Source organism: Metarhizium brunneum, chromosome 3 (assembly GCF_013426205.1).
Source record: "Metarhizium brunneum chromosome 3, complete sequence".
NCBI lineage: Eukaryota > Fungi > Ascomycota > Sordariomycetes > Hypocreales > Clavicipitaceae > Metarhizium > Metarhizium brunneum.
In genome coordinates, this window is record NC_089424.1 from 1,839,767 (window position 1) to 1,863,426 (window position 23,660).

General features: G+C 51.4%; 5 protein-coding genes and 1 non-coding gene across 6 annotated transcripts; 4 read left to right on the top strand and 2 right to left on the bottom strand.

Annotated features, from left to right (window-relative positions):
- Window positions 1–258: 258 nt before the first annotated feature.
- WSS1 (DNA-dependent metalloprotease WSS1) lies at window positions 259–1,643 on the top strand (the record flags this gene model as incomplete). Its single annotated transcript, XM_014688913.1, has 2 exons — window positions 259–436; window positions 499–1,643. The coding sequence occupies 2 exons, from the start codon at window positions 259–261 to the stop codon at window positions 1,641–1,643; spliced, it is 1,323 nt and encodes a 440-aa protein (XP_014544399.1).
- Window positions 1,644–6,837: 5,194 nt separating this feature from the next.
- On the top strand, window positions 6,838–11,094 carry dhkJ (Hybrid signal transduction histidine kinase J; the record flags this gene model as incomplete). The annotated part of the gene is made up of 3 exons (XM_014688914.1): window positions 6,838–8,689; window positions 8,755–10,240; window positions 10,311–11,094. The coding sequence occupies 3 exons, from the start codon at window positions 6,838–6,840 to the stop codon at window positions 11,092–11,094; spliced, it is 4,122 nt and encodes a 1,373-aa protein (XP_014544400.1).
- Window positions 11,095–12,080: 986 nt separating this feature from the next.
- On the bottom strand, window positions 12,081–13,815 carry Nox1 (NADPH oxidase 1; the record flags this gene model as incomplete). Its single annotated transcript, XM_014688915.1, has 2 exons — window positions 12,081–13,617; window positions 13,703–13,815. 2 exons carry the CDS (start codon window positions 13,813–13,815, stop codon window positions 12,081–12,083), a joined length of 1,650 nt encoding a protein of 549 aa, XP_014544401.1.
- A 3,143-nt stretch (window positions 13,816–16,958) lies between these two features.
- G6M90_tRNA00000061 lies at window positions 16,959–17,040 on the top strand. The gene has a single exon. It is a non-coding gene; the product is annotated as a tRNA-Ser (tRNA).
- A 771-nt stretch (window positions 17,041–17,811) lies between these two features.
- On the top strand, window positions 17,812–21,565 carry mug190_1 (Meiotically up-regulated 190 protein; the record flags this gene model as incomplete). The annotated part of the gene is made up of 3 exons (XM_014688916.2): window positions 17,812–21,018; window positions 21,103–21,387; window positions 21,455–21,565. 3 exons carry the CDS (start codon window positions 17,812–17,814, stop codon window positions 21,563–21,565), a joined length of 3,603 nt encoding a protein of 1,200 aa, XP_014544402.2.
- Window positions 21,566–21,821: 256 nt separating this feature from the next.
- Window positions 21,822–22,627, bottom strand: G6M90_00g058270 (uncharacterized protein; the record flags this gene model as incomplete). Its single annotated transcript, XM_014688917.1, has 2 exons — window positions 21,822–22,167; window positions 22,218–22,627. The coding sequence occupies 2 exons, from the start codon at window positions 22,625–22,627 to the stop codon at window positions 21,822–21,824; spliced, it is 756 nt and encodes a 251-aa protein (XP_014544403.1).
- Window positions 22,628–23,660: the final 1,033 nt, after the last annotated feature.

The window sequence follows — 23,660 nt, forward strand, 5'->3', positions numbered from 1 at the left end:
AGTCATTCGCGCCGAAAGTTCCAGAGCTACGCACCACCCACTCACAAGTTCACAACCCACCAACCACACATTCACACCACACAGCCCAATTCACCAGTCGCCCCCAGCAAGGCATCGTGCCTTACGCGTCCCGAGCATCAATATCTGGCTCGCCCGAGTCCGCCTGCCTCCAAAATGCGCGACCTTTTCCTCCTGCACCGCCGCTCCAGACGTGCACAAAACATTTAGTGCGGCGCCTATAGACGGTCCTTCACAAAGATGCCAGAACACGAGAGCCTGGTAGGCTCCTATGTCCACCTGGCAATGGAGCAGCGAGCCAGTGACGCTCTACATACTCTGAAAAAGGTCGCTTCGCAAGTGAAGCCAATCATGAGGGCTCGCGGATGGAAGGTCGGCCAGTTGGCAGAGTTTTATCCCAACCAAACCAATTTGCTAGGTATACTACATTACAGCCCTATTTATAGCAGGCATGGAACTGACTGAAAATTGTATGGACAGGTTTAAATGTAAATAGAGGATCCAAGATATGCCTTCGATTACGGTACCCGGGAGACAAGAACCAGTTTCTCCCGTTTGAGAATGTGCTAGACACGATGCTGCACGAGCTGGCGCATATTGTCCACGGACCGCACGACCAAAAGTTCCACGCACTCTGGGACAAGCTGCGCGACGAGTGCCAGGGCTTGATGATGAAGGGATACACGGGCGAGGGATTCCTGGGCAAGGGACGCCGGCTGGGGGGAGCGAGCATGCCGGACCGGGAAGCACGTCGTCTCGCCCGCGAGGCAGCCGAGAAGCGACGCATCCGCGCATCACAGGGCCTTGGATCCGGCCAAAGACTGGGCGGAACCGCGCCCCGACCCGGCCAGGACATTCGGCAAATCATCGCAAGCGCTGCTGAAAGGCGAAACGCTGTTCTGCAGGGCTGTGGCAGCGGGCGGTACAACGATAGAGAGATTATCGAGATCGCAGACGCGGCCACCAGGAACGGCTTCAAAACACAGGCCGAGGAGGACGAGGCGAATGAAGTCGCCATCGCCCAGGCCCTCTGGGAACTTGTCCAGGAAGAGGAGAAAGCGAAACATGGTCAATCGTACATACGCCCGTCGCCCGACCATCCTGAGGGGACGGGCGCAGGCGGGCCGCTCACTCGGGAGGCGGTTGGCACACAGGGCCAGGCCTTGCGCTCTGTCACTGCCGCTGGAGCTTCAACCATCCGAGACCCGAAGGACCGGGGTCAAGGGACAGCAGGTTCCGGAAACGGTCAGGGCCCGGATTTTTGGGCCTGCGAAATTTGCACGTTGCACAACCCGCTACAATATCTCTCCTGTGAGGCCTGCGGGTCGGAGCGGACCCAAGGCAAGAGGACGAGGTCACCAGAGCCCGTAAATGGGCCTGCAAAAAAGAAGGTGGTTGCCACGCCGGCTGCAAGCACGATAGACTTGACAAGAGATAGTCCGCCGAAAATGAGGACGCACCAGGAAGATGGACCTAAAAAAGAGCAGACACGCGACCCGACGGCTTCACCTTCCTTGGCCGCAGAAGCACCTTGGGTGTGGATATGCAGCTTTTGTGGGACGGCTATGGAACGACAATGGTGGGCGTGCTCCCTATGTGGCAAGATGAAGGAAAGCTCCAAGTAGGGTGTTTGATGATGGATATATGTATGATCAATCCTGTGGTATACAGTGAAACAGTTCAGCGTGCAGCTAGACTAGTAGATAAATGCCTGCAATACTATGAGGGTAGAGCGACTTTGGCGAGAAGATTATAACAGCTTGAAAATCCTATTCATCACGTCAAGTACGACGACTATGGCCCCCTTCTCTAGTCGTTGCGCATGTTGTGTTTTGATGCAATGTGGCAGAGAGGAGTAGATTTAGCAAGCCTCGTTTATGTTCAGCATGCATACATGGGGTTCTTCGCACGAGCTGGAGTCGAAGCTTCAACGTTGCTTCATCAGAAACAAGAAGACTTTTTTGTTGAGGCAAGATTGGGAAAAGTGCCGATTGGAACTGGAGAAGATCGGCTTGGTAGGGTACCCTGGACGCCCACGACCTGTCGTGTCACCCACAGGCAAGGGTAATTAAAGTCTTTGGGGCTCATCGGGCTGACCAGATGACTGGTCACACCTGTGTTGTAGGCCCTGAAAGAGCGGAGCGCTTCAAATTAAAGACTCCAGATGTCCAGATGTCCAGATGTCGAGTACTACGTACTCCGTACGGAGTACCACTACTCTGTATGTATGTATGTCCTTAGTATGTAACTGTAGTACTAGTATATCCAAGCGTTAGCTCCGTGTGCAGTTGGGCGACAATATGCTGTAGAGTCTGGTGTAAACACTCGACTCATCCAATACTGCATCTGCGAGTGTCCGCCATGCATGCAACGCATGCCCTGGATATATATGCAGTGTCAAGTACATAGTAGTAGTTATGCCCGGCCCGTGTCGGAGCCCTTGCCTAGTCTCCTGCGATGAATCGTTTGGCAGCAAGCGGTATGTATGGTACGGTGCATCGTCTTCATCTGTGCGTCGCATCTGCCATCAACTTTGCCCGAATGTGCCCAGCGGCGCAGCCAGACCCAACCACGCAACGGGCAATGCAACAAGAAAAACTTTCATCGACCTGCGGACAGGGCATTCGTTCCCCTTTCTGCTGCAACTCGTCTGACACTGAGGTCAGGTCAAGCCGCGTGCTGCGGCGCTGCAGGTCGCAGGGTGTCGCTCTGGGTGCCTATTGATCAACGCTCAGAGCCGTGTTCTAGACACTGATGGATCACAGAGGCGTAAGGGTCGGGACCTGGTGGGAGATGTGATGACCGGCCCCTGTCCCTGCAGGCCATGGCTGATAAAGAGGGCCACAGGCTTGGCAATCGTTTCAAACGCAAATCCCGACGTCCGCAGATCGAGGGTTGTGTGGGCGAAAGTGGAGGAGGACCAGAGGCGAGAGACTCCTCGTCTACGGAGTAGCTTTTTGACAGCATTACGGGGTGCCGGTTAAGGCGTTCAACTGTTTGTTGGCCAGCCCAAGTATCAATCCGGACCAATTAGCACCAGATAAAGTATCAGCCTGGCCGATTAACTTCGGGGCGTCCTCCGTCCACCAATTGCATCCAATTGACTTGCTGTAGACTAGCTTGTGGCTTTAGAGAAGTTGATATGTGAGTCTTGCTGCCAGGCACAATCCAAAGTAGGGCAAGACCAATAACAACAACACCACGCCCCCAGCGGAAGAGAAAAAAAAAAGGCGCGAGATCCCTCTCTGGACCATGGTTTGTTTGACATCTCATTCTTCCATGCTTGACACTGCATGCACGTCGTCAGACTACTACTCGCCAGCTTGTCCCCTTCGCGGGTTTGTGCCTGGCCCGGTACGGATAGTTGGTTGCAGTCATTCCACAATGCTGCATAAGAGCAGAGAAAAAATTGCTACTGTCAAGTTGAATCGTGTGCCACCAGCACGGAATTGTACAACTACCTACCTAGGTACCTAGTAGTTCACATCAATGACATGTGCATCCAACTGCAGCAACTAGATGAAAGCGGCCATAATGTCGTCAAGGAGTCGTACAAATCGGTCCGGACCTTTAGGCTGATCTTGGCTAGATACTTACTTTGGTTGGTGAAATTCCCCAGCTCACTTCAACTTTTTTTTAACTTTTTTTTTTTTTGCGTGGGTTGGCAGTATCAGACCGAAAGAAGAGCCACATGTACAGTTAATCGGTGGATTTTGCTCCCGTTGCTTGTTTCTGATCTACTGAATAGGTGCAAGAAGAGCCGACGGCCTGATGTCCACATCTGCTAGAGATGATGTCCCGTGGCCCGTTTGCTCCGTGCCTTGGGGAGAAGTCTAGATCTGCCCTGCCGCCGAGACCCGCCATGTACAGCGCCGGAATGCCAAAATAGGAGTATCCATCTCTTCCGGACCCAGAAGGTCCATGCTCAAGGGAATAGTATTTGGAGAGATGGGAACTGTTGCGAAGATCCATCGCCGGGCCATGGGAGGGCAAGACGGAGGGGCACTGAGTCTTGTTTATAACTTTAAACGACATTGTCCGCATCACCCGCATTGCAATGCAAGCAAAACATGATTCAAGTCTGAGACCAAACAGGAGCCAGAGAGTCTTGTTTTCACCTTGGCATGTCTGTACTACGTCCGAAGTATTATTATACTGCATTGGGCTGGAAGTGGTTACGCCCTGTCGTAGTTACGGGTTTCGAGAGATGGGCCACGCTGCTGTGATGAAGGCGGTGGCTCTAGCCTCTGGTGCCCGTTCTCCGCTAGTTGCTTCTGCGGACCCTTCAGAACTGATTTCCATCTGGCCACAGGGCGAGCAGGGCGGAGGAGTCGAAATGGTGGGTGGTGGACGGACGGATGCTTTCCGTGCGCTAACTTCAGCCACGCCCAAGATTGGAATATTAGGAAGAATGTGCTTTCTCTGATGGCTGCTTGGCCACTCTTGGCTGCACCTGCTGATACCAAAAACTCCTTGATGGTCGTGAGGATATACACACCGCCTCTGGACGTAGGCCTGTATGGAATCTCGACCTGGCGGCATCTACTCCATATGGCCATGATCTTGGAGAGGTTCAAATGTCACCCGCCAGCGTCTGCATGTAGCCGTATTCGCAGGGTCCTTTCCCCTTGTTGGACTGTTGAGGTGTGGTTCATGTCGGCCCCTGTGTCACGATTTGGATCAATTGCGGACGACACGAGGCTACTTGCTGGGAGACTGGGAATAGCGCTCCATGCAGCCACCTGGTAACAGCTTTGTCGACCTGTCTGGACCATGCCTGGGGCAAAGCCGGAACTCGCCCTGATCACAAATAAAAAAAATCGGGCGCGGCCTAGCGCGCAAATGCAGCAGCCAGCCTTCAAAGTCGGGCTGTGTGGGCGAGCTGGGGCATGGAACCTGGGACCTGGGACCTAGAACCCGGGCCTGGACTATCCTCTGTGCTCAAGTGTATTCCGTACTGTAGATAGATAATTAATTCATCGTGGTACAGTCAGTACTCTGCAATCAAGAAAGAGTGTACAGGGCGTTGGTTGATCTGCCCATCAACCGAAGCTCGAAATCGACAGGCCGTCTGGTTCATTCAAACTATAACAGAAAGCGTATGGGTTAGCTGGTGCCGCAAGGTAGTAGTTCTATATTTCCACGAGGCTAAAGTAGCATGCCAGCTTACAAGATGGGTTCGTATGCTGTTGATGTAGTACTCGGTACTGGCGAGACAGAAAAAGGCGCTATCTAGAGACGCCCTCGCTCTCTCTCTCTTGTTTTTCTCCTCGGGGCGGAAAAAAGGCACAGAGACACGTGCCGGAGGAGGTAGGGATTCAGTCAACCGTACGGAGCACACAATAGATGGTGTACATGTACAAACGGAGTTCTCTATATCAATCATGGCCAGACGTTGAAGGTGGTTGTCGTGACCTTGCAATGTGCGTGCTCCTGGACGTCAAAGTCCAGACCCAGTCGGATCACAGTTGACCGATCAGATTGAGCATTTCAGCTGCCCCGGGCGCTTGGCCAATGCCTGTTTGGCCGTTGACCGTTGACGTCCATCGGCTGGTCGCTGGTCGCTGGTCGCTGGTCGCTGGCTGCCGGCTGTATGGCTGCGCTGTGTATGGCTGTTCTCTTGTTGCTGCATGTGCACAAGTGGTCACAGCACTTTGATGCCGGGCCTGGCTATGCAGCAGCAGGAGCAGCAGCCGCCGCCAGTAATAAGAGCCGTGCCAAAGAAAATTGACACAACGAGCCCGGCTTCACCAAACCAGACTCGACGGCCGGCCGGCTGGCAGTTGATGCCCTGCTGGGACCTGGTTGTTGGGACCCGGCTGCTGCTAGCACTGAGGGGCCAAGCTTTGAGCTCGGGACGCTTGCGAGCCCGCGTTGTGCCCGTTCTCCATCTCATGCACGTCTTCTTTTTCTTCTTCGCACACCACCACACACCACCACGCCGTCCTTGCCGTCACCCCCTCCTCCATCGCCACCACCCTCTTGCTCCTCCACCCGGTCCACCTGGTCATGGTCTCAGGCTCTCAGCTACCGCCGGTGGTACAAGCCATCCCCAGGGCCGTCCAGGATCCCGGTCGTTCGCTCCCATGCCGTCGAGAATGCCATGGTGCACATGCAGAGTTCGGTTGGCGTCTGAAAACGCATGGGCATTGTTCCTGTCTTTCAGAGCATGGAAACCACACTTGTTCCTGCTCCTTTTTCCTTTCCATCGACACTTGCGAGCCGGCTCTATTGCCAGACACTCGTCATCGGCGCCAACATTTCTTCGGGTTGCCATCCTGTCAGTGTCCGCGTCCACGAGGCTGGCTGAGATTGAGCCTTCCCCAGACGCCCAGATGCCCGGGTGGCCCTAGTTCACATCACTCGGCATTCCAGTACCGCCATCGATCCATCGACCTCGAGACAAAACCACAACCACAAGCACCACTGCTGCTATTGCTACCGCTGCTGCTGCGCCTCGAATACCAAGCTCTGCAAAGTTTCGACCAGCAATATATTCCCATTTCCAAACGCTTCGAATCTCAACCCCTCGCCTCTAATAGTTACACAGCCGCCAACACATCTCATCGCTGTTGAATTACTTGCGCTTGTCCGAGTTATATACGACTTCAGTTCGGTGCGTGGTTTATATTGTGTCGACGACAATCTGAAGCATCCTTCGACCGCTACACCAGCGAATAAGATCATATTTTTAATACGACCAAATTGGCAGATACTTTCACCGTAGTGGCCGAGAGATTTGCTCCCACGATCGAGGGCGGTCGCGGACCGTCCCAAAGTCGCTGCATCTTCCATGTGCTAACGCCGGTGTGAGGTATCATGGCTTCCGAGAATTTGGTAGAGGGCAATGCTGCCTCACCTGACATAGCTGCGTCGGTCGCTCCGATTGCCGCACCGGATCAAGTCTCACAACAACATGAGCACGCCATCCCGCTCGTCGACGGTGACCCAAAGCGACCTGCCCTGGAAGCATTGTACGCTACGCCGACTCATCACGATGAAACCCCTCGCCTTTCCGACGGCCGGCGATTCCTCCGGGACCCCCTCAGCCTTGCGCACCAAGGAGGGCGATCTCAATCGCAAAGCCCTCTGCGGCTTCCTATCCCCTCGATAACCCCCGGCCAACTGGCATTTTCCGCGATGCAGTATTTACCCGTACCTGTCATTGTTTTAAACAACTTGAAAACAGTGGTTCTAGCAAACGAGGCCATGGGCCGCATGATGGGCCTAACATCCGAGACAACGCCACAAGATGATGCTACCGCCGCGCTTGAACATCTTCGGGGTCAAACTTTATCGCAAATCGGGATCGACATGTTGCAGGATGGCAGGCCGGTTTGGATAACTTGGGAGTCCTTTTTGGATAGTCTGGTGCAGGAAGTTGGTGTTCGTCCGCCTGCGTCTCATGCACAGCAACCTCAAGTCCCTCAAGCAAACCCTGGTGATGCGACTCCTACGCTAGACTCATCACCGATCCCTGCCACTGAGCCTCGCTGTCCTCCGATGGCTCTGCCTTCCCAGGACGCCGTCATTGAGGTAGTAGTCAGCAGGAAGGACATGAATAAGACGACTTATGACAGCCGGTATAAGGCCAGGGCCTCCGAGTACCAAGCATTTGCTAAAATGATTATAACCGTTTGGGAAATTGAAAATAAGCAAACCTTCTTCACTCTCACATTTACAAATACCACTTCTGCGGCGTCTTCACCACCTAATACCAAGAAACTTGTTGCAAAGCCGAGCGTCCTGGAAGCTGCTGATCGACGGACAATTGCTATTTCAGCCCCATCGTCCGTTGCGTCAAGCCGCGACTCGAATTCACCTTCCTTTTATAGCCCAGGCATCGTCACCATGTCATCAAGCCCATTCCCTCCTATGGGCCCGCCGTCGCTTGCCTCGCATTCGAGCACTCCATCCCTGCTGCAAAAGATAACCCTCATGAAGGACGCCTTGCTTGACAACACCCAGATGCCCATCCTCGCCATATGGAAAGATGGCAGCGTCATCTTTCCCAACAAAGCCGCGAGACAGCTGCAATCTCTGGATGCCGATTTAGATAACTGTGCCGACGGCCTTGATCTTCTACGGAAATGGGAGCTATGGGATGAGAGCTTTACTAGAAAATTAGACGTTTCTGAATACCCCATTTCTATTCTCCTTCGCACAGAATTCCCATTTGCGAGCATGCGCGTTGGATTAGTAGACCGCGACGGGAAGAAGCTCATTCACGACGTACTTGGCGAAGCAATCCGGGACGATGTCACCGGGGAATTTCTAGCAGCTGTGGTCACGGGCCGAGATGTAACGGTTATCACGGAGCAAATCACTCAAATAAAAGAGCGAGATGACGAGCGTTTCAAGCTGATTTGTGATACAATGCCGCAGTTAGTTTGGACGGCTTCCCCGGATGGACTTCACGACTTCTTCAACACTCGGTGGTATTCGTATACAGGCCTTACGCCGGAAGAGTGTCTTGGTATGGAGTGGCAGATGCCCTTTCACCCGGACGACAGACACGAAGCACTGACCCGATGGAAGCGGTCGCTGGAGACTGGCGAACCGTTTGTAACGGAATACCGTTGTCGAAGTAAAGAAGGCGAATGGAGGTGGTTTCTGGGTCGCGCCTTGGCGGTGAGAAATAAAGATAGTGGTCATATCGAGAAGTGGTTCGGTAAGACGAATTGTAGAAGTCTTTTGGTGGGAGAGCACGGGGCAATGCTAATCATCGTCATACAGGCACATGCACCGACGTTCATGAGAGCATTGAAACCAAATTTGATGCCAAGCGAACTCGCCAACAGCTCCTAAGCGTCATTGCTCACTCTCAGGTCACCATCTTCACTGTAGATCCGAGCCGCCGCGTAAATATGCTCGAAGGCGCCTTGATATGGAACCACACATATGAGGACGTTCACGACCCGAGTCGATGGTACATCGGAGAGAATATGCACACCGTCTTCAATCGACTTGTGGATCAGCTTCCGGAAGGCGAGCAGCTAGACTTTCTGCAGCCCATCGAGGACATATTGGAAGGACGTACTACCGAGGATGTTAAACAACACGGCCTAGATGACCGCTGGTACCGGACTCGCTTTCTTCCTATGTACGGCAAAAAGACTCACGACGGCAAAACGACAAGTGATAGTACCATAGAAGGAGTCATTGGTGTCATTATGGACGTTACAGAACTGCGCGACCGAGAAGAGGCCTTATTGAAGCAGTCGCGGGAGAAGCGAAAGGCGGTGGCGAATGAGGCTGCTGCCAAGGAAGCCAACAGATTGAAGAGTCAATTTCTAGCCAACATGTCCCACGAAATTCGGACACCAATTACAGGCGTTCTTGGCATGGCCGAGCTGCTCAGCCATATGGATTTAGATGAGGAACAGAGAGACTATATTGATAATATTCAGAGCTCAGCCACGTCTCTATTAACAGTCATCAACGATATTCTCGACTTTTCCAAGGTGGAATCTGGCCGATTGGACGTTGAGGAAGTTCAATTCTCTCTGTCATTAGTTGTCAAGGAAGTCGTGCGAATGCTCCGGTTTGCTGTCGAACGAAAGAATCTGGATTTTCAGTCAGACATTGGGAGTGATATTGAAAATGACATGGTTGTCATTGGTGACCCCGGACGCGTACGGCAAATAATCACAAACCTGCTAACGAACAGTATCAAGTTTACAAACCAAGGCTATGTGAGATTCTCGGTCACCACAGAGTCTGAAACATCTGACTCGATCAACATCAAGTTTGTCGTTGAAGATACTGGTATTGGTATTCAAGAAGACGTACGAAAGAGGCTCTTCCAGCCTTTTAGCCAAGGTGATGCATCTACGGCCCGACGATTTGGCGGCACCGGACTGGGCCTCACGATCTGCAAGAACCTTTTGGACTTGATGCATGGACGGATTATTTTGGAATCAACTGTTGATAGCGGAACGAAGGCCTCCTTTTGGATTCCCTTCAACAAGCCTCACGGCCCAAGAAAATCTCACCCGGTCCAGAGTGGGGCTATTCCAGATCGATTGCAGTCGGATCTAAGTATATCATGTAATAGCTCTGAGTATGAGCAGGTTGGGGGCACATCTACGGGCTCTGATGGGATCGGGATATCTTCGTCAATTCCTCGTCGCCGCCTTTCCGTACGCACTCCTCCTTGTGTCGATCAAGACATGCCTCGAACTGAACGTGCTAAGACACATATTCTGGTCGTTGAAGACAAGTAAGCTCCAATTCTGTCCACACCAATGCAACTGAAAAGGCTTCAGAAATTTACTGACAAAACCTATCAGTCCCGTAAACCAAATGATTGCCATAAAGACTATTCAGAAACTTGGGTTTCAGGTCACTGCAGCATGGAATGGCAAAGAGGCCTTGGAGTACCTGATGGCCACTTCCCGAGGCCAAAATATGAAGCCAGACATGATATTGATGGATGTGCAGATGCCAATTATTGACGGATACAAGTGCACACACCTCTTGCGTCACCACTCTCCATACAAGACTTTGCTGCAGGATGTCCCAATTGTGGCTATGACGGCATCTGCCATCCATGGTGACCGGGAAAAGTGCAATAAGGCCGGCATGGATGACTACCTGGCCAAGCCAGTGACTATGAACATACTCGAGAGGATGCTTATACGGTGGTGTCTGTCGCGACGCAAGGTATCGGTAACAGTTGAGGAGTCCTCCGACTGCTCTCAGATCAGCGAACATTGCGACAATGCAGGAATTCCTCATGTTGGGGTTGAAGAACAAGCTACCGAGTCCGAGCAGAGAGTCCAGGATGAACCTCATGGCAGCCCCATGACGCCGAGGCCTTTTAACACAGCAAGCGGCCAACCCGAACCATCGCCATTTGATTCTCCTGCTGCCCCCGGGTTGAATGTACAGGTGAGGCATCAGGAAGGCGAGAAAGAATTATCCAGCATGCTTCAGGAGAATAAATTGATCGATGCAGCAGGTGGCCCATCCTTTTATCGTACCCCGTCGTTTCAGGGACCAAGCTCTGGAGAGGCGTTGACTGAGGAGAATATGAAGAAGCTAAAGAGCGAGACTAGCCACCTCGACAGGTAATTATTCTGGAGAGCAACACACCATGGTATGGAAGATGTTAAATTTCACGCCAACCACCAAACTGGCTTGAACGAAAACATGAATCTACTATTTCAGGCTCCAAACGGACAAATGGCGCATTAAATAATCTCTCATTGGCATACCATATGGTTGCATTAAAACACTGAAGCATGCATCCGTGTGCTAACAGACACGAAATATCAACCTTTTATAAACGACGAAGAATAATTTGTTGCGTAACCGCAATGGGAGGCGTTAGTCATGCACGCATCAAGCTAACGCCGACCGCAATGAACGTATATGCAAAAACACCCTTAATACATGCATCAGCGAAGAGAAGACTACATACTTGGATTCAGAGTGACTAGACTGATTTAAAAATTATGAGACATTTGCACCATGGCGGTGGTTTTGGTTCGGGGGATTAATACTTTGGATATATCTTGAACAGGAACATATATGCATGGTGAAAGGAGGCAACGCTTGTCGCAGGATTTAAACCAATATGGCATGATTGGAGGCGGATGGCTCTTGTTCAAGCGTGTTTAAATGTAAAACTCGGGGGTCATTGTACATACCCCGAGTAGTGATAGACGACGTGCCTTCTGTGGAACCGTGGCATGCACGAATACGAGTTTTGAGGGGGAACGCTACTGACTGGAATGGGTTCAAATCCGTGATATATCTTTTGCACAAGGTCGGACCGAGACGTGGAAGAAGTGTGGCAATGCTCAAGACACCCTGCCACAAGACTGGTGGCCCTACTCACATATGTCGATTCATAATTCAAATAAAAAAAATTCATATCCGCTACCTAACATGACATATTTGTATTTCCTGATGTGTACATAACCTCACCTGCATTAAACCAGGAAGAACGAATCCCAAAATAAAATCTAGAAATGCTCCTTCCAGAACCTGAAATTGACCTCCCGTGCAGTAGCAGCCTTGCATGCCGACTTAATATCACGAGCTGAGAATACACGTTAGACATTTGGCTCGATCTTGGTATTAGGATGAAGTTTGAGGTCCAACTTACCAGCTGCGGAGGGACCGCAGAAATAGACACCCACTGTAGTTCGCATGCTTCCCTCCAAACCGCTTAAATACGTCCTATCAAGAATACCATCTCGCATAGTGCTGAAAAGCCTCTTAAAGTTAGGGCGACCAAAGTGAGTCCTTGATTTGAGTTCAGTAAGCGGGTCCATATCGGCGCCTACACTGTTGAGCACAATATTTTGCGTGGTGTCCATATCGAGCTTCTGAGTGAGATAGGTGTGAATCTTGAGAAATTCTACGCCTGAGCTACCGGGGATGCGGGCAGCCTCGTTGGACTGCTCTTCTAGCGACGACAGCAATGTCTGGAACCATTCGAAGGAACCGGTGTCCTTGCAAACCCAGATAAATTCGACACGGCGAAGTCGGGTAGGGGGATTAGGCGAGTTTCGAAGATGCCAAATGTTTTTCAAAATAGCCGCCCAAGGAGTGACTCCAATACCGGTACCAATCAATACAGCGATTTCGTTTTCGAAGACGTCTTCAGCGGGGGCTCCATAAGGTCCGTCGATTCGGAGGCCGGGCATCTGCTGTCCGTTCTGCAGAGCAACTTCGTACATCCCCATGGGGTCAACTCCTTCATAGAGCTTGGCTTGAGCGCCACCAGCACCAGTCGCGTCGCCCAAAGCTCGAGTAAAGTCTCCAACCTGTCTGATGTGGATAGACACATATGGATCGAAGGGGCACGAGGTAATGGTGAATGGATGCCACTGGTACTTCGAGATGGATGGGACCTGAATGAAGAGCCACTGGCCGGCCTTGTACTTGAATGATGGCTTGCTGAACTGAAGTTCGACGACATCGTAAGGGTGGCGGACAACCCTAGTGATTTTAGTCTCCCGGCGAGCTCGGATTTCTCGGTAAAGACGCTCAATCAGGTAAAAGCCTCCAGTCCACAGCTCCCAACGCCAGCCAAGGTATCCGATGCAGTGTGTCCAGTATTGCTCTCCGGCAAATGGCGAAAAGGCATCGACTGAATCACGCACAAAACATCCGACGGTGTGTGTATACAGAGCCAGCAAAAAAGGGATAAAAAGATGGTGGGTATACCAGAAAGTTTCGAACGACTGTTGACGTATACGAGAATGAGCGGTCGTATACATGAGAAGCATGCACAGCAACATAACGTGGCCAGTAATGCCGCCTGCTTGGGCGTAGTGAATTTGGAGCGCGCTAACAGGACGGATCTGTGTTTGCTCGACATTGAAAAAGTTGACGTAATGGGCGGCGACGTGGAAAACGGTGAAGACTAGCAAGGCATAGGCAAGCTGTCTATGAAACCACAGATTCTCGTCGAGAGGGAGGAATCGAAGCTTGGGTCGAAGCCAGCGCATCAGTGTGCGGCAAACAGGAAGAAGAATAAGCATTCCGTCAACGCTAAGCACCAGACCGGCACCTCGAGAAATCCAGACGGAGAATTTCAAGGTATTCAAGCCGGCTAGTCGATCATCCGCAGCTTGCTTGTACCTGTATTGCAGAGTATTAGACCACTGTTCGACTTTGGAGGATAAAGAAAAGGCGTCAAATCGGTATTTGATGACTCTTTACTTACCATCCATAAGCAAAGATGCCCCAGTGAAATGTCCAAAAGAGGATGTGGAACATCATCTTTTGAGGAGTGAACTGTTTGCGAATTAATTCGCGGTAACCTAATTGTCCCGCCATGGTGAATAATGTGACCGCTTGTCGAGCCTTGAGGATAATTTCAATGTCGACCGGCGACAGAACTGGACACAAGCACCAAATATCTATACAGTATTCTTGTCCAGGCTTTCCCCAAAATTAGTCGGCCCGTCCGGAGCTTAAGGCACGGCTCTCTTGATCGCCCAGGTCCAAAGAGTGGACTTCAATATTATTTCACACTGATATCAACTCTCGGTTGACCAAGTCTACCCGCATGCCAATCTTCGAACCGATTAGTGTAGGCGAATATCGAGGAAAGAATGTAGACACAATTAGGCGCGAACAAAATACAAAAAAAAGAGAGCGATCTGAACCAGCAGTAGCGAAAGGAAAGAAGTCCAAGCCTCTGCCAAGAAGGAAAGTAAAAAAGTAGATAGGTATTGAAGGAAACAGTGGCGCAAGGTTGTTAAATGATGCCGACAAGAGATGGCAGGAACAATTGTCCAGGGCAGTGGCGGATCGAATGAGCCGAGTCACAGGTGAACCGGGGATCTGACACTGGCGGAACTGTTGCCAGGCTATCTTTTGCATCCGGGGAGCAGCAGTACAGAAAGCTGCGTCTCATTAATCGTGAAACTTTTGGTTCTGCTATGGAATACCTAGCCGTTGTTCACAGGATCAACAACGGGGGCGAGTGAAGGAGATAAAAAGGCGGCTTAGAGTATGAGAAGTCCTAGCACGGTTCAGAATCGTAGATCAGGCGCTGCAGAGGTTCGGAAGCCGCGATGACCCTGTCAGTTGGCCGAGACTTTGTAGATGGGACGGTAGGGAGGAACGGGGGCATGCGACAGTCAATGCGTGAGGCTAGCTTCGAAACCTCCAACGTTATGTCGTTAGAGCTGCTCGCGTGTTTCGAAGGTTGACGGGGTTGGTGATGTGAGGCAGATGTCAGCAAGAGGCGTTCATGGTGAGGAACGCAGAGGAAGGCTCTCATTCCCTTTGAGAGTGAAATGCCGAAGTGAAAGTGAAGACTCTACTGCGATGGACAAAACTGTGAGGTTGATGGTGCCGTTTAATAACGAGCAAGGCGCCTGTCCGGTTCCATGGCCTTGCTGCAACAATAAACCCATGCCGCCTGCAGAATACGCATCGAACGGAAGCCCCCCTTCTCTTGGCAAGCACTTTCACCGCAAGGGCTTCGTGTGAAACTGGCAAATGTTGGCTCGACTCAGGCCGTCAATGGTCGAATAACTATGACATCGGCGGCCACCAAACCTCTTTAGGAGAGGGGCCACTGTTCCGGGCGCTTAGAGATTCGGGTTGAGCCAACGAGACGTTGGACATGGGCCCCAGATGGCTGCAAGGTGACGGCGCCATCGTCAGGTCGATTTCTCCAAGCCTCCCAAAAGGTGCTCGGGATTGTCTGTGACAAATGGGGCCGCGGCAGGGGTCAAACGGCTTCGATATTGGACGCTACGATTGGAGTCGCTGAGGTCGGGCCGGTCCACCTAAAAGTTATTGCGGTTAGCCAAACCGGAAAGGCGGTATCGCGGTGTTGCGAAGTCGTACAAGCGCTTGCGGCACTTCTCATCAGACTAATGTTCAAGTGCAACAGGAGGACTGCACAATAGGCGAACGACTAGAGGTGAATGTATCGACGAACGGGTTTGTTGCACGCATCAACGCTGCGTATGAGCCAAGTACGGAGCAGGGGTCAATGGTGAGGCCTGGTTGACGATCAAGTCATCATGTGGCTGGTCATGGGAACATAATGTTCCAATATTTAGTATTTGAATATTCAGCCAAGGGGGCACAGCTCTTCCCATGCGTCAGTGCATCCGCATCGGGGATTTCTGGTAGTTACGATGTAAGGAAGGAGCGAGGCATGAAGATGGCCTCGTCCACATCCCAGCTCAATGGCGATCAATGAATGGTACGATCATGGCCGTGACCACCAAGAGTCCTCCATGCCCATTTAAACCCATTTAAACCCCCACGGCATTCCAACAACACCAGACCCAGTACCGAGTCCTGGCTACAACTTTGTTATTAGCACCTCAAGCCTTGCTCTCTCGGAAATCCGCCCCAAAAACTTTGTCAAGTTCATATGTTTTTTAGTTTTTGTTTTTTTTTTGCCCTCAGCTGTGGGTTGCCCTCGGCTGTCTTGATTGCTCTCATTGCCACCAGACCTTGCCCAGAGGGGTGGCATCTTCGGACCCCTAGCCGTCTCATCATGACGGTGATGAAACTAAGCACCAGAGATGAGACAATTGCCGATACGGCGCAAAATGCCAGTAGACCAAAGGAGGAAAGCGTCAATCGTTCCAACACAGGTGCGTTGCATCCCCTCGAATGTGTTAAGGCTGCAGCCTTAACACACAGTCTTAACACACTTGAGGGGATGGGTAGGTTCATGAGATAAATCATGAGCTTGAATGCCTCGACTGTCGAGTCGAGTTTTTGGACAGCATCGCCCGGCTAAACACGACCAAAGGGGCTGGCATCTCCAATCAATAGCCGTCTTGTAGTATCAATGTACTTCATGTTGTAACCCTTTCCTCCGTTCACAAGTCGGGTCTCGGGTTTGAAACATGGCAGGCAACCACATCGTCAGTTTGCATAAAAATCTTTTTTTGTTCTTCCCGTTGAACGAATCACTGACTCACTAGCCCCATTCGTCACTGTAGCGCCAGCAGACCAGACCCGATATATGCCAATATGCCAACTACCCTAGACTGGCAAATTCCTACCAAGTTAAGAACCATAACACGTGGTTAAGAGCGCATGTTTCTGAGACTCGTTCGTGAGTGAAGTTTGAGGATAAAGGCCCCCCACGTCTGGACGGGGTAGAGTGTTAAACCCTGAGCAAGTCACTGGACACTGTCCTCGAACGGCACGTGGTTCCATGCTACATTGCTACCGACGCCGAATTGTGAAAAAACTGACATTGAATACCACTCAAGACCAAGCAACAGATAGCCACCCCTGGTCATAACATGACATGTAGTAAAAAACATATTTGATATATGGTGGTTGGGAACAAGATATGCTACAATATTTTTAGGTGCAGAATGAGTAAGAGCCACCGCAACAGCACCTAGCTGTTGCCGGTAGTGCAATCAATCCAATCTAGCATGAGAGGCATATACTTCAAATTAGTCCGAACCCCTGCATTCCAGAAATTGGGCAGAGTGTCCGAGTGGTCCAAGGAGTTAGACTAGAAATCTAATGGGTTCGCCCGCGCAGGTTCGAGTCCTGTCTCTGTCGTCTTTTTTTATATGTTTTTCCTAATAATTAGGTGATGACAAGCTTCTCCCTTTTTTTGGTGCCTGTTTGGGAAGTACTATGTAAGTTATTCTGCGGCAAGTGGACAATACCCACTTTTGTTCATCGTGGTTGTGGCTTTACGACGTGATGTTGCAGGACATGGCAAATGGCGACTACACCTGTAAAATCCGTGTGAAGGAGTCTCGCGTGCTTTGATACGACGGAGGAGAGAGATGCTGATGAGGTATACCAGGGCGTTTATTCGCTTCATTTTCTTCCTTCTCTTCCATATCTTCGCGTTTGTTTGGGCACCGACCAGCCACCACGGGTACTACGATGGGTGTGGCGCGGGCGTAAATTGAACTGTGCGTCTGGGATCAATACTGCCTTGGGTTCGAGGCTGTTCAAGGAATTGCAGACAAATATACCGACTCGAGCTCTCTACAGACTCAATTCAAGGAGCTCAAAGCAGGTTTGGGTAGCTCAATCTTCCATCCCCCCAAAAGTTTGACCCTGTCCAAATAATACCCATGGCGCCTTCTGCCGATTTGGTACGGATGCCTCGTGCCAAGAAATTAAGCTCATGACGTAACGCGCAATACTGTGGGCATTTGTGATGCAACCTGCTCGGGCCTAAACTCTGCCAACGTTCAACCACGTCCATGCCAGCTGTCGCATTCACGGCCTGCTAGAATTGTCATCTTGATTTGATACCCATGGTCTCACCGCAGCCGCGCCGCCAGGGCTTTACTCCGCAGGGCCGCCGCCATGATGCCTCTGGCCACGGACGAACATGATGATGTCCGCCGGTACCAGGCACCATACAGCGCTCGCAGACCTGTGCCTACAATCTCCAGGTACCGCGAAGAGAAGGCTGCCAGACAACAAGAGTCCATGCGAAGTGACTCAGATGAGAATATCGCCGCAGAGCCCCCTGTCGTCACGGCTGCCGATGAGGCAAAGCATGAACATTCGCCCTGCCCCTCTCGCGAGGACAACGCCAAACAAGATGAGGACAATCACGTCGCCATCCCCGAAGATACCTCGCAGGTTGACCCGGCCTCGACCGATGTAAAACAAAGGAGAAAAGAGTTGAAGCTCAGGCGGAAGGAAAGGGCCGAGCGGGAGGTGACGGATCCCGTTACTCACCTCCCCGTCACTATCCACGATTTCACAGACGAGGCACTCAAGGAAACTGTCCTGGGTCATGCCGCTTTTAAATCCGAGAAGCGATCTGCGACGGATTTGAGTTTAAAACGTGACTCTGCTGAGCACTGGCAAAGTCAGACTCGACACCTCCAACAAGTTCACGAGAGAATTAACCACAGATTCCCACCTCCCGATTTCGATTTATTGAATCAAAACATTACGGCAATCAACAATCGAGGGCTGACGTTTGGTCTTGCGGGGCTTGCGGTTGTCGTTCTGTCTGCCTTCTTTCTGGGAGCGTTCTCCCATGAACGAAAACAAATAGCGCCTGGCTCCGAAGCTGATAGTGGCAGCGACAAGTTGTGGATGCTCTCTATCCTACTAGTATCCGGCGCTGCCGCAGCAGTGATTGCTGGAGTACGAGACTATACCACTCGCAAAATCAACAACATCTTCCAAGATGAGGTTTGGGACGCTCACCGCCAGCAGCTCGCCAAAGACACCAGCAAGCACGAGACTGAGACAACCATATGGCTCAATTCCGTGTTGGGTGCTGTTTGGCCGCTGATAAACCCAGACCTTTTCCTCAGCCTGTCGGATACTCTCGAAGATGTCATGCAAGCCTCGCTCCCCAAGCTGGTTCGGATGGTGAGCGTCGAGGATATTGGCCAGGGGAGTGAATCTATTCGAATACTGGGCATTCAATGGCTGCCGACGGGGGCCGCTAGCAAGTCTGTAACTGCGAGTGGCAAGCTCACGTCGCCGGACGATTCTGAGGGGAATAACGGCAGCCAAACACCGGCTTTCAAGAAACCCGGCGAACTTGGCGATCCCAAGACCTTGTCAAAGGTTGAAGCTGTCGCCGAGGGAATGGAGGGTGAAGAAGGCGATTTCGTCAATTTGGAAGTGGCGTTTGCATATCGAACTCGGTCCAGCTCGCGAAGCCTCAAGGACAGAACCAAGGACATGCATCTCTACGTGGCATTCTACTTACCTGGAAACATCAAGATACCCGTCTGGGTAGATTTGCTTGGTATTATCGGAACAATGAGGATGCGTCTACAGCTGTGTCCGGATCCGCCATTCTTTTCGCTTTGTACAGTTACCTTCATGGGACAACCAAAAGTCGACGTGCGGTGTGTTCCATTGAGCCGTCGTGGTCTCAATATCATGGATATTCCACTCATTAGCAACTTTGTTCAGAGTGCCATTGATGCCGCTGTGGCCGAGTATGTCGCGCCAAAGAGCCTGACCTTGGACTTGAAGGATATCCTGGCGGGTGATGATTTCAAGAAAGATACGGTCTCGAGTGGAGTTCTAATGATACATATCAAACGCGGATATGATTTCAAGATGGGAGACTCGGCAATACCCCTTATCCGAGAGGCGAGTTCCGATCCTTATGTGTCGGTTGGGTGGGCCAAGTTCGGCAAGGTTCTCTGGAGTACGCGCATTTTGAAATGTGAAATGGAACCTTGCTGGGACGAAACGTGCTTTGTCCTCGTCACCCCGGAGGAGGTGAATATTGACGAGAGACTCCGTGTTCAACTATGGGATTCGGACAGGTTCACGGCGGACGATGATCTGGGACGTATTGAAGTTAGCTTGAAGGAGCTTATGAAAAGCCCGGAATCGAGAGGAAAGACTTGGCATCGAACTGACGGATTCCGTGCTCTCAAGGCCGGCGATAACATGCCTGGAAAGCTGGAGTGGAGCGTGGGCTACTTCCCCAAGGCCCGAATTCAGCAAGGCCAGTTTGACAAGCAAACCCATGATCCCAAAATTCGATCGATGGAACAGCTCAAAGAAAAGGTAGACGAGACTTGCGAGCGAAAACTTCGCGAATTTATGATCAAAGAAGGCATCAAAGTGCGTGATGAGGAAGAATTAGAACAGCAAATTATCCAGGAGATGAAGACACAAACGGATGCCATGATATGTTCGGCGCCTCCACCAGATGACTATCCCAGCGGTTTGTTCAGCATTCAAATCCACAACATCACTGGTCTTGAAGTCGAAAGACTGAACAAGCGTCAGCCTGAAGATTATGACGAAGAGAGTGATGAAGAAGAAGAGGGTGATGGACTGCCCAGCTCTTACTGCACCGTTATCATCAACCACAGCAAGACATTTAAGACGCGAACGAAACCACAAAATGCAAAGCCCTTCTTCAATGCTGGATGCGAGCGTTTCATTAGAGACTGGAGAGATAGCGAGGTATTTGTCTCCGTCCGGGATGCAAGACTTCACGAAGACAACCCCCTTCTAGGGATTGTTCATCTTCCCCTCGCGGAGCTTTTCAAGGACCGCTCCCAAATCATGGGATGGTACCCCTTAAGTGGTGGTGTCGGTCGTGGTCGCATCAGACTATCCATGGTCTGGCGCAGCGTCCGACTCCAAGCTCCCTCTAACCTCTTGGGCTGGCAATATGGCACTGTTGATGTACATCCAATTGCCGTCAGCGAAAATTGCCAGCCCGAGCTGAAGTCGTGTAAACTTAAGCTCAAGACAGACATTAGCATGGGCAAAATGCGACCTATAGGAAGCAGCGGCAAATGGACGTCCAAAAAGGAGCAGGACCTCCATTTGGCCGTCAAGAAGCGCTATAGCAGCTGCATGGCCGTTGAGTTTCGAGACAAGCGCTTCCTGGGGGACAAAGTCTCTGCATTCTGCGTCCTCTGGCTCAAGGATATCCCCGACGAAGAGGAACAAGATCTCGAACTCCCCATCTGGAAGGGTGATTACGAGCGCGCAACAGCGAATTGTTTAGGAGACTGCGGTGAAAAACTGGGCACTCTGAAAGTTAAACTGACTTTCTTGTCCGGAATGGTAAACTAATCCCCTTCTTTTTCTTCTTCTTTGCTGCTTCTCGCGAATAATACCACTAACGTCTTTTTTCCCCTCCATGCAAAGGGCATTGCTCATTCCCGCTGGGCAAGTCGAAATCAACATACCCGCGATGTGGTCGAGGTGATTGACACGGCCCGGGACAATCTAGACCTGGACAAGATTGAAAGAGAAGCAGGTATAGTGGATGAGGAAGCTTCCAGCGACAGCGACAGTTCGTCGGATGAAGTAAAGGAGGAATTGCCAGATGGGAGTGCACAGCATAAGCAGGGTCTGATGGACCAGTTGAGGGATTACAAGCGGCGGGACAAGGCGCTCCATAGGCAGCATCGGGGCTTGATGCAGTGGAAGGTGAGACATGATACTCTCTACCCCCAGGTTGTGAACTCTTTGGTCGTAACAATGCTAATGAGCGTAGGTTCCGAGGACGGCGAGATGGATGAAGCACAAGATAGGAAAGGTGGAAGAGAGCGTGTCTGGGTTCTTTGACCATCATAGCAAGCAGCCGGGTATTGAGACGGAGGTATAAAACGGCTGGGTACACATAGAATACACGGGACAGGTATTTGTATAAAAGGACGAGGGAATAGAGTGTATTTTGGAGAAAGTGTCAAAGACAGCTACAACTTGACGCTATATCAATATAAGCACAGACTTGAGGAATGGAATGACGGGAACCACCGACACCAAACACCAACCAACAGCCATATTGCAACACCGACCCCGACTTCAACAATACTTCTAATTGCGATTCACCATACTTTTTCCTTTAAAAAAAAAGACCCTTAGCCTTCCCAAGTGGAGTCATCCCCAAAGTCCGTCCCCTTCCCTTTGCGATTTTTGGAAATGATGTCAACAGCTTCAGGCTCCCGCGGAGCGATGCCGTTCTCTTCGTCGGCCTCGTCGCGATACCGATCCTCTTCCATAGCAGGGATGGCGGCGTACCCGTCTCTACGGGCCCGGAAGTACTTGAGCCACGGGAAATCGGGGAATGACGTGCGCAGGCGAACATTGCAGTTGGGGCAGCTTGGAGGCACAGCACGCCAGGCGACCCATTGGACGAGGCTGTGAATGGCCAGTCCATGATAGACGGCTTGGAGGGCGAGAAATAGGTGGATTAGGCTTCCATGTCTAGAGTTAGCGCGCTGGGGTAGAACAACAGTTCATTGTAAATGACTTACAAGCTTGCCAGTAGCGGGATTGTAGCATACGCAGCCAACATGCTGAGCCCCGAGGGGCCTTCCGTCGTAATCCAAGTGAACACCAAGACAATCATATAGCCAGACGCTAGGGCTACGTCATAGCAGAACACGGCTACCGGATGGACAATGATATCCCGAAGGGTATACTCACGTGGGGGCTGGTCGGTTCCTTCAACGCTGTGCTCGCCATTTTCGTCATCACTCTTGCGATGGAAACCTAATACAACAGCAGCAGCTACAATAGAAAAGAACTGTGGCAGGAGACCCAAAGCCGGAACGGGATGGTGCTTAAGAATGCCATGGACGAGACACAGAGGAAATGCCGGGATGAAGAGAAGTGCGGCGAGAATGCGCAGAGGGCTAGTGGCTGAGCATGTTGTAGATGCCATGGTGTCTGTCGCCTTGGCTACTGTGCTTTGGTGAGGTTCAAAATGATGAGGTAGGCGCTTGAGGCATGAGAAGACGGTGCTGGATGGCGATTTGATTTATACGGCGAAGTGAGATGAGGGGCAGGTGCTTGAACTCCTTTTTTAATGCGTCGTCGTCGTTGATGAAACTCCTCTCCTTCAGGCAGAGAGAATGGTTATAACACGCCCCCTGCTAGGTGACCACCATGCCAGTAGATACCTACCTAGGTACTTAGGTACGGACATGGGGTAGTTCTTCTAAGTTACGGAGTACGTACATAGTAACTTAGTATGTATGCTGATACTGGTCGGGCCAATAGACGAGCTGGTAGCCCCCATGCGAACGGTGCTGTGCGACACGGTTGAGGGTGCTGGTGTTGGTTGGGGGACGATGTTGGAGACGGGACGCGTAATAATGTACAATGTGTGGGTTGTGTCCTCAAGTCGGTTACGAAATGTTACGAGTTGGACGCAGGAGGAAGGAGTTTTGCAATGGAAGGAGCTAGGCAGAAGCCGTATGGCTCGGGAGAAGGAGACGGCATCTAGGGCAGCGGGCAGGCAGGCAACACGCTGGCGGCATGGAGTGGTGATCATCAGCTCTCTCTACATGAGCTACTTTGATATGGGGCGCTGGGACGTGACAAACATGCCGCATTCGTTCACGAACACCGACATGGGGGCAAGACGAGGCTTCGTCACGATTCTCGGCCCATGGATCCAGGCTCGCGTTACTTGCGGGGTGATGGCGCTGATGCGCTGGCTGGCCTTGTTCGGATGCTTCCTGAATCGACAAAGTGCCTCTCGTCTTTTCGTGCATGGAATAGGATGGAGCATAAAAATTGATTGCCTATAGCGACCCAGCACTTGATAAAGCTGTCGAAAGCGCTTGGGAAGTAAAGCCTAGGAGAAGATGTACTGCTCCGCACAGCGAGAATTGGGTTGGCGGCATTGATGCAGCAGGAAAAGATGCGAGTGAGCAGCCTTGAAGTTGACGTGCATAGCATTAATTAGTCAG